Raw genomic sequence first — 15285 nt, 5'->3', positions numbered from 1 at the left:
CTTAAGGGTGGAGTCTGGGAGTCATCAGCAGACACCCACCCCACCCCGCCCCGCCCCGTGACTTGCTTTGTCCCCCTGTAAACTACCACGTGCTCAGCCAGGCAGCTCTGCAGATGTGCTTACTGGGTATCTCCCCTACACATCCCCATTCATCCAGTCCCAGAGTCTACAGATGGCGGGCTGTGAGCCAGGCACTGTGCCAAGCCCAGGGTGCGTGGTGGTGGAAAGGCACGGGCTCAGATCCTGCTCTCATGAGCTTATGGTCCAGTGAAGGAGAAATCAGCAAGCCTCTCTAAAAACCCAACTGAGGTCAGTGCTAGGAACGAAAATACTTGTGCCATGAGAGGAATCGCCAGGGAGACCTGACGTCACCTGAGGATTTTAATTAATTGATTTAATTGAGCTGAGATCTGAAAGAGAAGTAGGCATTAGCTGGGCAAAGCATTTGTGGAGAAAGAAGTCCCAGGTGGAGGAGCTCACACGTGCAAAGGTCCTGAGGTGAGAGAGAGCTGGAGTTGGGGAGTCTGAAAGAAGCTAGTAGAAAGCGAGCAAGGGGACATGAGGTAAGGAAAGCCTGGAGAGGCGGGCAGGGCCGGGTCTGCACTTGCCGGCTCAGTAGCCACTGGTCATGGGGGTTATTGAAATTTAAAACTTAAATAAAAATAATTTTTCAAATTCTTTCATTTGAAATTAATTAAAGTATGAACTCAGTTCCTCAGTTACATAGCCACATTTCAAGCTCTTGGCCACATGTGGCTAACGGTTACCATATTGGACAATGCAAATAGAGAACATTCCCACCGTTATAGAACGTTCTCTGGGACGGAAAGTTCTCTTAGATCACGAAAGGCTTAAGGAACCCCTAATAAGAATGTTTTATCCTAAGAGCACTTTCTGTATATGAAGCAGGGTTGGGAGTGGGGGGATTCTAGCTGGAGCAACACCATTTTGAGAAAAGACTGAAAGGGGAATTCCAGGATAGCATGTACGTGGGCAGAGAGCCAGCAGACAGAGCCCCGGGGAGAAGTCCTGCATGTGCAGCAGGAGTGAGACTGGCTTTGGGGGGCTGTGGAAATGGAAGCAGAGGGATCTGGAGGGAAGTGAGAGTGAATCTGCATGTTTCTGCAGCCATAGAGCTCAACAGCCCAGCCAGATGATACAAAGTGTATGCTGGGGAGACGCTGTGGCACCCTTGGTGGGCAGCCAGAGTCAGGTTCATGTCACTGGAAATGCAGCCCAGGTTCAGGGCAGGCAGAGTGGGCCTGGCCATAGAGCCTGCTCATTTGAATGGGGTGGTGGAAGGAACTCTGAGCATCCTGTCCTGGCCCCAAGTGGCAGGTATAGGAGTGACCCAGGGCTGTCACAGCAAATGAGCACAAGCTAGGTGGCTTAAAACAACAGAAATGTTTTTTCACTCAGTTCTGGAAGCCAGAAATCAGAAATCAAGGTGCTGGCAGGATTGGTCCCTTTCAAGGGAGAATGTGTCCCACGCCTCTCCCCTGGCTTCTGGTGCGGCCGGCATCCTTGGTGCTCCTTGGCTTGATCCTGCATTACTCTGGTCTCTGTCTCCAGCATCACAGGGCCTTCTCAGTGTGTCCCTGTGTGTCCTCTTCTCTGCTTACGAGGAGCCCAAAGCCTAGGATGTAGGGTTCACCCGAATCTAGTATGACTTCCATCTTAGCTTGATTACTTCTGCAAAGACCATTTTTGCAGAAGTTCTGGGTTGGTGAACCCATGGAAATGCAAGAAGGGTGGCGCGCCCCAAGAGAGAGAGGACATGGGAGCTTTGTGCTCCTTCCCACATACCTTGCCCGATGCACCACTTCCATGCAGCTGTCCTGAGCTCCATTCTTCTCTAAAAACCGACGACCTGAGGGGTTGCACCATTTTACATTCCCTCCCACAACCCAGGAGAGACCCCGTTGCTCCACACCCTTGTCAGCACTTGGTATTATCCGTATCTTTTTTTAAAATTTTGGCTGCTGGGATAGGTGTGCAGTGGTATTACGGGAAATTAAAACCACCTGGGGAGTGTTGCTGGGGACATGGGAGGGAACAACTGTGACACGGAGACCAGATGCACACGGGCTCCCACCAGGAGCCATCGCACGGTCAGAACCCGCAGTGCTGCACGCCCAGGAGCGGCCGTGAGCTCACTGATGAATTTCGGGGCACTCAGCAGGAGCCAGAGAGAGCCTGATCTTTGGGGAGGTGAACACGCCCACTGAAGATAGACTGTGTCCTCCCTCTGCACAGCCCAGGATACTCTCCTGGCAATCTATCCGACGCTGTTTAATCTCAGTGGCAAGAATAAAAGACTGTTTTAGTGGGGGGAGAAAAGGAGACTATTTTTTTTAAGATTTTATTTTATTTATTTGACAGAGAGAGATCATAAGTAGGAAGAGAGGTAGACAGAGAGAGAGGTGGAAGCAGGGTCCCCGCTGAGCAGAGAGCACGATGCAGGGCTCGATCCCAGGACCCTGAGATCATGACCTGAGCTGAAGGCAGAGGCATTAACCCACTGAGCCACCCAGGCGCCCTGAGCCTATTTCTAAGTAAGGTCACATTCACAGCTCCTAGGGAGTAAGGACTTGAACCTGTTTGGAGGGGGCGCACAGTTCAGCCCCGTACGTGTGGCTTGCGTGGCTGGTTTGAGGTCACGGTGAAGTGGGTCCGAGTACTGGCTTAGCCATTCACCAACATGGAAGGCAGCTATGCTCACTCCTATGCCACCCACACTTGTCACTCAAAGGAGTAGAGCTTGAACAAACATCCTGGCCTTATTGAGTCATGGCACCCTCATCTAGAATGTGGTGGTAACCCTTCCTGCCACACGGGGCTGTTGGAAGGATCATCTGTGATGGTGTACATTAGCATGCTTAACCATGCTTGGCGTATGGGACTCATTCAGCAATGACCATGCTTCTTACTATTGTAACTGCAGCAGTTCCCAGTCTGAGCAACAGGACACCCTAGGGAATCCCAGACAAGAGGCAGAGCACAGAGATGTGGAATCTGGTAAAGACCATGCCTAGAATGCAATTAGTCAGGGGCCAACAGGGGCACCAGACTCAGGTAGCAAGCTGGGGTTCAGGGCATAGACTTTTTCCTCAGGGAGGACCCCTGGCTTAAGAGAAGGCTTAAGATGGGCGCCTGGGTGGCTCAGTGGCTTAAAGCCTCTGCCTTCGGCTCAGGTCATGATCCCAGGGTCCTGGGATCCAGCCCCGCATCGGGCTCTCTGCTCAGCGGGGAGCCTGCTTCCTCCTCTCTCTCTCTCTGCCTGCCTCTGCCTACTTATGATTTCTCTGTCAGATAAATAAATAAAATCTTTTAAAAAAAGAGAGAGAAAGAGAGAGAAGGCTTAAGAGAAGGCTGATGGGTGGTAAGTGGCCAGAAGTGGGACCATGGTCACAAGTCCACTCTTAGAATCTGAGAGGAGGTTTTCCTGGTTTCACTTTCTGGGACAAGGCTAGTGTCCAGCCAGAAGTCAAGGTGGCTGGACCTCTAGGCTGAAATACAGAGTTGCAGCTGGTTAAGTCCTCCTCACCTTCATTCTGGTTCCTAGAGACGTGGTGGCTCCAAGGGGCCCCGGGCAAGTATGGAGTATAGTATGAGAGGCTGGTGCCACGTGGGTCCAGACAGATTCTTGGGAAGTGGAAATCTGCTTATGGGGATAAAGTAAGGTCCAGCTGAGAGGGTTAGAAAAGGTATGGAAAGGTCCTCAGGCAGACAGGGCCAACAGATCATCTGTAAGACCCATGACTGTGTTGGACAGGTGAGAAGTTTAGTTTGTTCAAGGACCTGATTACTGTAAATATGAGAGCAAAGGCCTTGGCTCTTCTCTGAGCCTCAGTTTCCCGCCATAAGAAATAGAAGGTTGGAAGAGATGTTCTTAAAGACCTCTCGCCCAGGTCTGACAGCCTCTGATTTCATGAGTCATCCCCAGAGAAAACTTGCTCAAGTGGGAAGAGCCTGCCAAGGTTGGGCCTTTCATTCTGAGTAATGAACTGACACAGCAGAGACTTGACATCTATTCTGCTCTTTCAAGGAAAGCTGGACAAAATAATGCCTTTTTCAGAGAAATCGTAACCAACGGTGAAATGCAGTGTTTCCTGCCTAAACCCAAATCAAAGTGGAGAATGCCAGCCTTCTTGAACCCTAAGGGAGAAGATGCACCAAAGCTCCCCATGAAGAAGGGCAGGTTGACCAGCTGACTCACTGCTGTAGGTACAGAATGCTGCGGAAGCCCGCCTCCCGACTTATGAGACCTCCTGATCTGCGAGAGCCGGGAGAGAAGGATGAGGGTGGGAAGATTCAGAAGGTTCCAGGACAGTGCTGATGAAGAAGGAGGTCCCACAGCCCTGCAGTTGGCTTCCTCGCCAGTCCTGGACCGCTTCTCATGAAACAAACGTGGCTGCAGACACCAAGATCCTCCCGTCGCTAGTCCTTTCATCCAACCTCCTATCAAAGCCAGAGGAAGATTGGCACATTGACTTTGAGGCTCTCCCAAACCAATGTGCTTTGAAGGGACAGGACCAGGGGAGGCCAAGTTCTAGAACAAAAGCCCACTACCCCCCTCCCCAATGCCAACATTATAGAGGATCCTAGAACTCAGGAATCAAAAGAACCTTCCAGGATATCCCAGCCAGGTCCCCACCCCACTGAGTCCTATGGGCACCCCCCAGTAGGGGCTCACTTGACTGGAAAGTCTGTAAGAGCAGGAGCTGCTCAGCCCTGTATCCCAGACTGGAGTACAGTTGGTATCAAGCAGGTACACATTACTCTCTCTGCACCTTCCCTCATAGTTCCCTTCTTTTTGTTGTATTCCTTTGTACACACTCTGAGGACCCCAGGGGGCCAGGGTGGCAGCAGCTGGACATTCTCCTTCCTCTGCCTTCAAAGCTAGGCAATTTCCAATGCCCACATTCAGAAATTGACAAACAGAAGGTCCCAGTATGATGAATGCTTTTTAATAGGCTCCCCCTCCCCCTCCATCCCAAGTCCTAAGGTTCACTGAACGCTTAGGTTCTGAATGTCAATAATCAACTGTGGGGGCTTCTTTTAAAAGGAAAAACATTGGCTTGGCAATGTCAAAGTTGTGTGTCTGCCAGCATCCCCCACCAACAGCCTGGGGTACCTGCGGAGTCTACCCAGATCAGGCTTCCCTTCCTTAAAGTCTGATTTCAATTGGTTGCTGGTTCCTAATCTAGGATTGGTGAAGTCAGAATTGGCATTAGCAGCTACCACTTAGTAGATGGTTTGATTAGTGTCCGTCTCTCCGACTAGATTGCAAGCCCTGGGGCAAGAAACCATGTCTTCATGGCTCAGCTCTGTATCCCTAGTGCTTAGCAAAGCTCATAAAATGAATGTATGAATGAATGAATCTGGACCAAGACATTGGGTAGCTGCCTAGAGATTGTTGCCTTGGAAAGGAGTCTCAGAGCAGCCATCCCACATTTGCAACAGGGTCTTTAGTGCTGGTCTTCAGGACCTGGCCTCTCTTTCTGTCCAGCCCATCCCCGACACCGGGAAGTGATAACTCAGTTCACATTTTGATATGTGAATATCCACAGGAGCCATCCCAGAGGAAACTCTATTAACAAATATTACAGAGTTGAGATGGGGGTTAGGAATGGACAAAGCAGTGCATCAGCTATGCCCTGACTGCCCTTAGGAAGACACAGGCAAATAGGCAGGTAAGACAGAAAGTCACATGACCACAGATCCTGAATTCCAACTGAGCCAGGTAGGACCTTACTGTGAGGCAGAGCAAGCTTCATGGGGGTTTAGCATTGGAGGTTATCAGGGAGGGCTTCTTGGAGGAAGTAGCATGTGCAAAGAAATACAGAAAGCTGGTAAGAGCCAACAGGGAGAGGACATTCTCAATAGGGCATGGGTGTGCAAACCATGGAGGTGAAAAAGGGAATGTGGGAAAAAGGAAGCCGTTGAATGGGGCCTCATGGGGCAGGAGAACAGTGGGGAGACTGTTCATCAGGAAAAGCTCAGACCAAGGAGATAATAGACCTTTAATTAGACCCTCATTAAAATTGTGATGAGCTAAAATTGACCAGCACAGGAACATTCCTAGCCTTCCCCACCCCCTTCCTTTCTTCCTCTTCTTTGCCCTCATCCCTCCCCTCACCAATTGAAGAGGGTGCTGGACTCACTTCTGACTCCAAAGAGGGTATTATTTTTGTCCAACTGGATTTTAAGGCTTTTAGGAAGTATAGAATATCCAAAACAGGGAGAAGCAGTCAAGAAGTGGCTAGGAGAGGAAAGCAGATTCAAGCAAGGTCTGTTCTGGATTCTGTGTCCTCTTCATGATGTTTGAAAGTCACCAATAAAGAACATGAGCTATTTTTAAATGTTTGTAGATTGCTGAACTGTATCTATTTGACCGCGCACCATTTTGAGGATGAACCACACGGGTATAGCTTTCCTAGAATTCCTCTCTGCATGTGGATGCCACTGTCCTCTTCCTGAAGGCCATGAGGCTCGTGGAGGACAGGGGTTCCATCTAATTCATCACTGTCTCTGCAGCACACTGGGGGTAGCCTGGCCCAGGAGAAGGACTTGTAAACATTGTGGTCAGGTGACCCTAAGGCTTTGGAAATGACTCCACTTCACTCCCTTCCTTCCTCCTCCTCTGAGAAGAGGTGCCTGTCTCCTGCTAGTCTGAAGCTTTACTCACATCTGTCTCTGTGTGTGTGTTTCCCTCTCATTGCAGAAGGCAGATCTGGCCGTGGCCCCCCTGACCATTACCCACGTCCGCGAGAAAGCCATCGACTTCTCCAAGCCCTTCATGACCCTTGGTGTGAGCATCTTGTATCGAAAGCCCAATGGCACCAACCCCAGTGTCTTCTCCTTCCTCAACCCCCTGTCCCCAGACATCTGGATGTACGTGCTCCTCGCCTATCTGGGGGTCAGCTGTGTCCTCTTTGTCATTGCCAGGTAAGGGACATGCTTTGGCCAGAGTTCTGGCCCAAGGTCAGGGTTTCAGGGAGCCAGACTGGTCCCCACCTCAGTAGTCCTTAGCCACTGGCTAAGGTTCAGGCCACTGCTGTGCCTGCTCCTCTCTCCCTCGCTGAGGCTCAGATCCCTTTATATCCTTCGAGGAATATTCCATAGATCACCACCCCCCCATACAAGCATACATGCCAAGCTTGTATTCCCCAGGCCATCCCCTGGTCTGTGTCCATAACCAGGAGGCAGCAGTCCTATCCCAACCCTGTGAGCAGCCTTGGAGAGGCTAAGTCATTGCCCAGAGCTGCACTGCCTGGCTAGGTACCCAGGACAGCAGACTTAGGTGTGTTGGATGGTCCAGCAAGTGGACTGAAATGTGCAAGGCAGATTGTGTCCTCCTGGTCCACACAGCAGGAGGAATCGTGTCACATAAGCACACACGGGCGCATGTGCGGAAACTTGGCACGTACGCCCCCGTCCCTAACACACGCAGGCCACACCCTTGCACATTCGGTAGTTCACACAAAGGAGACACAGCACATACTTGCTGGTGGATGGTGGGAGGAGCTCACTAGGGCACAGGTTTAGCTCAGTGTTTGCTGAGCACCTGGTGTTTGCCAAGCACTGTGCTCTGTGCTTTAGAGGCATTACATGACATCATTATCTCATCCCTCCACCCCCAGGAAGGGAAGACATCTGAGGCTCACCGAAGCCATCCTAACGACAAGTGATTGGCATTTGATCTCTCACCACCTAGGATTCTGTCTGTAATCCACATCCCTGGCCACCTGGACATTTGCCCTTTGCCCCGGCCCCAAGTGGGTGGCTCCTGGGCCCTGGACCCTCTGCCCCCTCCTTCCAGGGTCCCGCCACCACTGCTCTGGTTCTTTTTTCTCTAAACCCTAACAAAATATGAAGAGAGACTTCTCTGGAGAGGCAATTTGAGATCCAAGGACTTCGTGTTTGGGCCTTTCCTCCTCCTAAGTCTTCTTTGAAAGCCTTCGCTCCCTCCTCCCGCACAGAGAGAGACCAAAGGAAAGGATGTGAGGCATGAAATTGTCCTGCATCCGAAACCCTCGGCTGCCAGCTGGCGGGGGCCGCCTGTCCACCCAGCCCTGCCGGCCAGCCTTCAGGAGATGCCTGTATTACGCAGCTTCCTCTAACAGCCTAACAAGACTTAGAAAGCAGGAGACACTCTCCAGAGCTCTCGCCATAATTTTAGCAACTCCGACCCCCTCGGGGCTCCCTACCCCTAGAAAACAGCTCCGGCTTCTCCAGCATGACTCTAATGTGCGCCCAGTCCCCCCTCCAACCCCTGGTCTTTCAGCCTGCTTCCCCCTGCCTCCTGTCAGGGAAGGTAGGGGGACCACTTCGCCCCCTACCTGGGGAGACTTTCTGGAAGAGATGAGACTTCTGCAGCTGCTGGAATGACGCAGGGCACCTGAGGGGACAGGATAGGGACAAGGGACCTAGCCACAGGGCCATGAACAGCGTCACAGTACAATTATCCTATTATGTAACAGTCACTTAATTCACACCCACCCCGCCTGATCCTTACGAAGGTCCTGTGAGGTGGGGATAATTACCCCCACTTTGTAGAAGCAGCAAATCAGTCTCAGGGAGGCTCAGCCAGTGCCCGAGGTCAGAAAGCTTTTTCTTACAGAGTCAGACTCCCGAGGAAGACCTGTCCAGTTTAAATGGGCGTGGCAAACACCGGTGCCCATGGGGCTGGACAGGAAGCTTGAGGGAAGGGAGGCAGGGAAGGGGAGAGGCCACAGCGGCCCAGAGGACACACACTTGGCCAGAGGGACAGCGGCTTGTCGCCCCCAACCGACTGCTCTGGGCTGGAACGTAGGCCCAGTGCTGCAGCATTCATGGTGTTTAGACAGACTCAGATTTTTTTATGTGACACCTCATGGTTTTTATAGGTAGCCACTAACTCGATTTTTGTCCAAGACTGTCAAGGTCAAGCACGACACAGCTCTAGGGTGGCTGTGGCCCTCTGTCCCCCCTCCATGTGGTCTGTGTCCTTCAGACCACTCCATGCTGGCAGCAGGAGAGCTGGACACCGCTGCCCGAGAGCTGGAGTCCGCGAAGCGTGGGCAGGGCCCCAGACTCCCTGCAGGGCGGTTGTGGCATGGTCCCGGGCTGTCTGTCTTGCAGACTCACCTGGCCTGGCCTGTGTCTGTCCAGCACCAGGGGTCCATGCCTTGACCAAGGCCTTTCTCTACCATCAGGATAGTCTGCTTTACACCTGGACACATAGAAGGAGAGAGGAAGGGAGGGAGGGTGCCTTCTCACCACAGAAGGCAGGGAGCTGGGACTTGGGGGAAGAAGATAACCCTACATGCCTAAAACAGGAGGCAGAAACAAGGGTGAACTGCCAGCAGGTCCAGTCCTGGGTGCCCCATTCCAGTCACATCTGGGGAAGAGATGGTCCCAGCCAGCCGGTGCTCTGTCTACACCTCTGTCACTGGCTGGACGTCATCTTCTCCCAGGAATGGAGACTGAGTATCGCTAGGTCAGCCTCCACTAGCTCCTACCGTTGTGCAAGATGGTGACAGTCCTTTGCAGCTGCAAGCCATTAACCCAAGACCATCACTAACCTCGGGGACACCTTCTTTACTGTCCAGCGTCTAGCCCGCTCCTGTTCTCTCCTGTGGCCTGGGGGTTAGAATCCAGACTTTCCAGCTCCCGGATGGCAGGGGCGCCCTCACCTGACTGCTCCAAACCACCTCCCCATCTGTAAAATGGGCCCCCGTTGCGCTGTCTACCTCAAGGGGCAGTGAGGAGCCGGGGCCCTTATATTACTTGATGACCAAGAGGCTCCTTCTAGAGCTGGGTGGTTTGAGCATGAGAAACAGGTCCACCCCCTAGGAATTTAGCCTATTGAAATCACCACTGAGCCCACGTTATAATGCCCCCAAATCTAGAAAGTCTCTCCTCCGAGGATAGGGCCGCCCATCAGCATGGGTGCCCATGGAGGGGTCCCCAGGGCTCTTTCTTCCAGCACAGTGTGCGACAATGGAGACAGGGACAGGCCAAGCCCCGCAACAGAGAAGTGGTTGAAAACACCTCTGAAGTAGTTGCAGAGAGCAAGGAGATCCAGAAGAACCGCTCTGGAAAGAGGCTGGTGACTTAGTAAGAGGAAAAGTCCCAAGTTCTAGGTAGCACTACAGCATGATACTTTCTTGTGTTTAAACACAATCACAGGTATCGTGTGTGTGTGTGTGTGTGTGTGTGTGTGTAAGACACTCAGGACCAGTGAGGTCTCATCCGGAATCATTTTCACTGGGTCTCCCCCTCCCCCAGCCTCCCAGTGTGCTCAGGGCTGAGGTTCTCCTTGCCCCATGAAAACTCAGCCTGGGGTCTGTCACTTTTTGGCTCATATCCAGGTCACAGAAACCCCAGGGGTCTCTCTAATCACAAACACTGTTTCCATTCAGAAATGAGAAGGTTGAGTTCAGTAGAGTCCTCAACATTTCTGCCTTTGATCGCACATCAGACCTCTTACCTGGCCTGGCCCGCTCAGGGGCCCACTTCAGCAGGACCTGCCCCATGGTCTCCCCTGTCGCAGTCCCGTTGCCCTTCTCGGACAGGACACAGGGTAGAGCTGGGCTGCATCTCTCTGCTGCTTGGGCCCATCCGGTCCAGGGAAACGCTGTGGGCCTGGTGTCCTCCCACCTGGCTGCGTCTGGGCATGCAGGGGCCAGTACCCTGCGGCAGGGACTACCCCCTCCTGCGTGCACCTGGGAGGCACGCATCAGCCCAACCCCTGCCCTCCGGACCCCTAGGCGGGGCCCACCTCGTTACAGAGCCGCCCACCAGCTCCCTCAGCAGTCCCACGGACACTCCTCTCCCAGGACGTCACGTGGGGAATGTGGGGACCACCAAAATGCACAGCTCTCCTGAGGCTTTCTCCAGAAGCTTCCCATAGCAGCCTCCGCCTCTCCTCTCTTCAGCCTTTATCTCTTGCCTGTGGATCTGCAGAGCCTCCAGCCAGTTCGTGGTCATTCCCTTTGAATATCCCCATCTTGGTTGGAAGCCTCACTTTAAAATTTCATATGTGTAGAATCTTCCCACTTTGTGAAAACAAAATTCTTCTCACGCGGGCTTTGGCGATCAATGTATAATTTATTAAAGCTTTTTAAAGGGGGATGGAAGAGTCACAACATCACACTTAAAGCGTATCATACGTTAAAAAAACAAAACAAAATTCCACTGGACATGCCTCTCCTTCTGGGCATCTCATGTCAGCATCCTACCTCACACCAGCCACGCCAGCCACGTCAGCCATGCCGGCCACGTGGGCCTCTTGGGGGGCTCTCTCCAGAGTCTCCCCGTCTCCCCCAGAGCGCTCTAGCTTCCTCCAGCTTCCATATCCCCACCTGGAATTCAGGCAGCAAACAAAGATCCCTCCGGTTATCAGGACTTCTCTTCCTTAGAAGTCAGTGGGAGGCTTTAAGGAACCATCTTTCCCTGTCATACAGGTATTTGTATATTCAGAGAGAAAAATCAGAACAATTACGTAACACGTTGTTCTCATCGGGGGTGGATCCTGGAGTACTTTTGTTTTTTCACTGTATTCTTCTATACTGCTGGAATATTTTATGAAGCATATGTTTTGCTTTTTTTTTTTCCATTTTAAGTATACAAGTAATTGAAAAGCCCGTTCTCATTTTTAAAAAATTCTTCTAATCCACCTAAAGCAACAGGCTGCCCAGAAATTCCTGCCGCCCTCCTAACTCCCTTCCCCAGAGGCAAACGCTGATATTTTTTAAATTAGGACTCTTTCCAGACTCTTCCAACGTATTTGTATACGCATGTATCTAAAGAGACATAGCACTTTATCTTTAGGAATCTATTTATATAAATGTGATCATATCATTCTTATCTTTTATCACTTTTTTTTTTTTGTAAGCAAACAGTACGGGTGGAAAATCTTTCACTGTCAGGACCTCCGGACATCTCTCATCCTCCTGTCTGAGCCGTGTGACATTGCAGAACACGCTTCTGACGGAGTTTACTTAATCATTTTGTTGTTGAAGGACATTTAGGCTGTTTCCAGTTTTTCGCTATTACAAACAATGCTTTGATAAACACCCTCGCGCGCTTCGCTTTATGCTCCTGTACGGGTGTTTTTTCTAGGCTGGATAATGAGTCTCAGAATTGCTAGGTTGAAGGGCATGTGCGCTTTTAATTTTAAGAGATGCTGCTGAATTACTTTTACAACCAGAAAAGGGCACTAACAATAAAGAACAAGAAGCAAAATGGCCCTGATTTTCCATTCCCTGCCTCCCCAGCAGAGCACTGAGTAAATTGATGCTGAAGTGACGGCCCAGCGATGTTGGCTAAGCAGGCAGCGCCCCGTGGCATGGGCGCCCCTTCCCTCCTGCCCCCCCCCCTGCAGCTCTGCCCCACTGCCCCTCTTCCTGTTGCAGGTTCAGCCCTTACGAGTGGTACGATGCTCATCCCTGCAATCCCGGCTCCGAGGTGGTAGAAAACAACTTCACTCTGCTGAACAGCTTCTGGTTCGGGATGGGGTCCTTGATGCAGCAAGGTGGGTGCCCTCTCTCCCCAGGGATCTCCTCTCCGGAGCGTGGGGGTGCCTCCTTTCCTGAGTCGGCAGAGCCTACCCAGCCTCCAGGACAGCCTCAGACCTGCGGAGCTGCCAGCGGGTTGGAGACACCTGGGGACTTGGGTGTGTACCCTTGTCCCAGGTCCCTGTCCTCCACCAGGCCTGGGGCTGGACTGGCTCAGAGTCTGAGGCGAAAACAGAGAAGCCATCCCACTCGTGCCGGGCAGGGCTCTATCCCTAACCTCTCCTGCTACAGCCGCGGTGGATGGACAACATCCTGCTTGCTGGAGCCCCAACCCCACTGTTGGCCCCATCACCTTAGATGCCAGCTGGGTCAGGCTGAGCAGAGGAAGGGGGAGACTGGAGGCAGGGAGGCTGGGTGGGAGGCTGTTGCAGAAATGAGAAGGTGAGACCTGAACGGAGGTCGTGGCCATGGGGGTAAAGGACAGAGATGGACTACAAGAGCTTCAGGGTGTAGCAGGAGCAGGACTCGGTGACCATCTGGCCATGGGGAGCGTGGGAGTGAGAAGGGTCATGTTTAAGGGGATGGGTGCTTCAGGGATGGTATGCACAGAAGGAGAGTGCTGTCTTACAACCTCCAGAGGGAGGGCAGGTATATTGCACCTGCCCCTGACCAGTTGGCCTGCCCTTTGGCCCGATCCGCAGCTGCTCAAATGTCTCAGGGAGCAGAGCACCTGCACTGGGTGCAGAGACACCATGGGCTGAAGGACAGGTACCAGGAGAGGAGACCTCCGCCCAGGGAGGACTCTCCTTCCCTAGCCTTGCTGAGCAGGAGCCACAAGCTCATTGTTTCTGCCTGTCGAGTCACATGTCCAGAGCCTCTTAACTTGGGGAGGGGAATGGGGACAGAACCAAAGTCTCTGCCTCTATTAGGATCCCGCTAAGGGGCAGTGGGTGACAAGGGGGCAAGGAAGGGAAGGGGAGCCAGGAGCCAAAAACACCCTGTCCCTCACTCACCTGTGTGTGTTCTCAAGGCCCAGTCCAAACCCTGGCCCTCAGTAGACATCCATCAGCAAATGCCAAATGAATGCTATTATCCCAGCGTGTCCTGAGTGACCACTACATCCCAAGCCCTGGGCTGGGCGCTTGAATGAAGGAGGAAGAGGAGAGAGAGAGAGAGAGAGCTGCCCCCAATTCAAGCAATCTCCCAGCCATGACACAGGCCAGGGTAGGAGCCTGGGTCGGGGTCCAGCAGAGGCTGGCACAGTCCACCAGGCCAATAAGTCATTCTCCCCCGTGGGGGATGGGGGGACAGCTCTAGCCCTAGCTTGGAGGAATCTGGGAGGTAGCAGGGGGTGGTGGGGCAGATAGATGAGGTTGCATGTGGTTGGGGAGGGAGGGGACCCTGAGGAGCCTCCATGGTCTCCAGAGCTGGGAAGCGACAGGCGGCTTTCAACGGAAGTGTTCTTTCTGTCCCCTCTACTAATGAGTGTCCCGAAGCCTCACCTTGCTTCTTCGTACATTTTCCTTTTTCAGTGACAGTAGGGAAAGACCTGACAGCCCCCCAGTGCAGAAATTGCTTCTCCTCACCCTCCTCCAGCTGCTATATTCAAAGCCCCAGCCCCTGATGTATTCCCCCACGAGGTTTTGATTAGGAGGGAGAAAAATAGTTCTGTATTTGAAAAACTCTCTCCTTTGAGTGATTTCTTTGAGGAAAAAAAAAAATCATCCATATCAAAGCAGACACTTTTCAGATTGCAGGTCCAAATATTCTGGAAAGTTCAGGAGTCACTTGCTATTTAAATCTCTTGAAAGCCGCCTAGTTAATTACTTCAGTTAGAAGGTTTCATCTAAATTGTGCTCCACACCCAAGGTCGGGGAGGAAGAGGGATCTGTTTCGGCGACGAGCTTCAAAAAATGTTGATTTTTCTCCCCTTGTAAAGCACCAGCAGGCAATCTTGTGTTTGTATACCGCCTGTGTTTGTAACACACTTTCTCCTCCAATTATGCCGCAGCAGCCTCACGGTATTTGTGTGAGGCTGGGACGGAGGAAGGACGACTCTCCGGGCTTTGTGGGGTCCCAGAGAGGGAGAGCATCTGGTGCGATCACAGAGGGCTGGGAGCAGAAATCCCTCCAGAGCCCCATGGTTTCGACCCCCCTGCGTTCTGAACCACGGGTGACCGGGGCCGACCAGCCTGTGAAACACATGCACGTGTGTGGCCCTAGAGCAGTGGTTTTTCCATTTCAGCCTGCATCAGAACCACCTAGAGGGCTTCCCAAACCCAGATTGCTGGGCCCCACCCCTCAAGGGACCAGTTCAGGGAGGCCCGGGGGGCGGCCTGAGAAGGTGCATTGTTAACAAGATCCCAGGCACTGCAGCCCTAGAACACATCAGGGACCATCTGCCTTTTCCATTCTCCCAGGGTCGGAACTGATGCCCAAAGCCCTATCAACCCGCATCATCGGGGGCATCTGGTGGTTCTTCACACTCATCATCATCTCGTCCTACACGGCCAACCTGGCTGCGTTTCTGACCGTGGAGCGCATGGAATCGCCCATCGACTCTGCTGATGACCTGGCCAAGCAAACCAAAATCGAGTATGGGGCTGTGAAGGATGGGGCCACCATGACCTTCTTCAAGGTGAGAGCTTCTCCCTCCCTTGCAGTGCCCCAAGCTGACCCTCCCATGCCCTTCGCTGTCCACCCCTCATTTCACAGCCTCAATGGGTCAGGAATCCCCAGGGCTCGGGCCATCCCTCCCTGTTTGAGACCAATTGGCTTT

The 15285-nt window shown here is 52.5% G+C and overlaps 1 protein-coding gene across 2 annotated transcripts in view; it reads left to right on the top strand.

The window, feature by feature from the left end:
- The window catches only part of GRIK3 (glutamate ionotropic receptor kainate type subunit 3), a 224836-nt gene that overhangs the window by 188934 nt on the left and 20617 nt on the right, over positions 1-15285 (top strand). For both annotated transcript variants that reach the window (XM_004740762.3, XM_004740761.3), the window contains exons 11-13: positions 6728-6951; positions 12405-12523; positions 14927-15144. In XM_004740762.3, coding sequence (XP_004740819.1) covers positions 6728-6951; positions 12405-12523; positions 14927-15144 — 561 coding nt within the window. The remainder of the gene's footprint in view (positions 1-6727; positions 6952-12404; positions 12524-14926; positions 15145-15285) is intronic.

Source organism: Mustela putorius, unplaced genomic scaffold (genome assembly GCF_011764305.1).
Source record: "Mustela putorius furo isolate JIRA1106 unplaced genomic scaffold, ASM1176430v1.1 tig00003853_pilon_pilon_pilon, whole genome shotgun sequence".
NCBI classification, from domain to species: Eukaryota; Metazoa; Chordata; class Mammalia; order Carnivora; family Mustelidae; genus Mustela; species Mustela putorius.
Note: the sequence above shows the minus strand (reverse complement) of the source record. Positions and strands in the feature narration are given on the sequence as shown.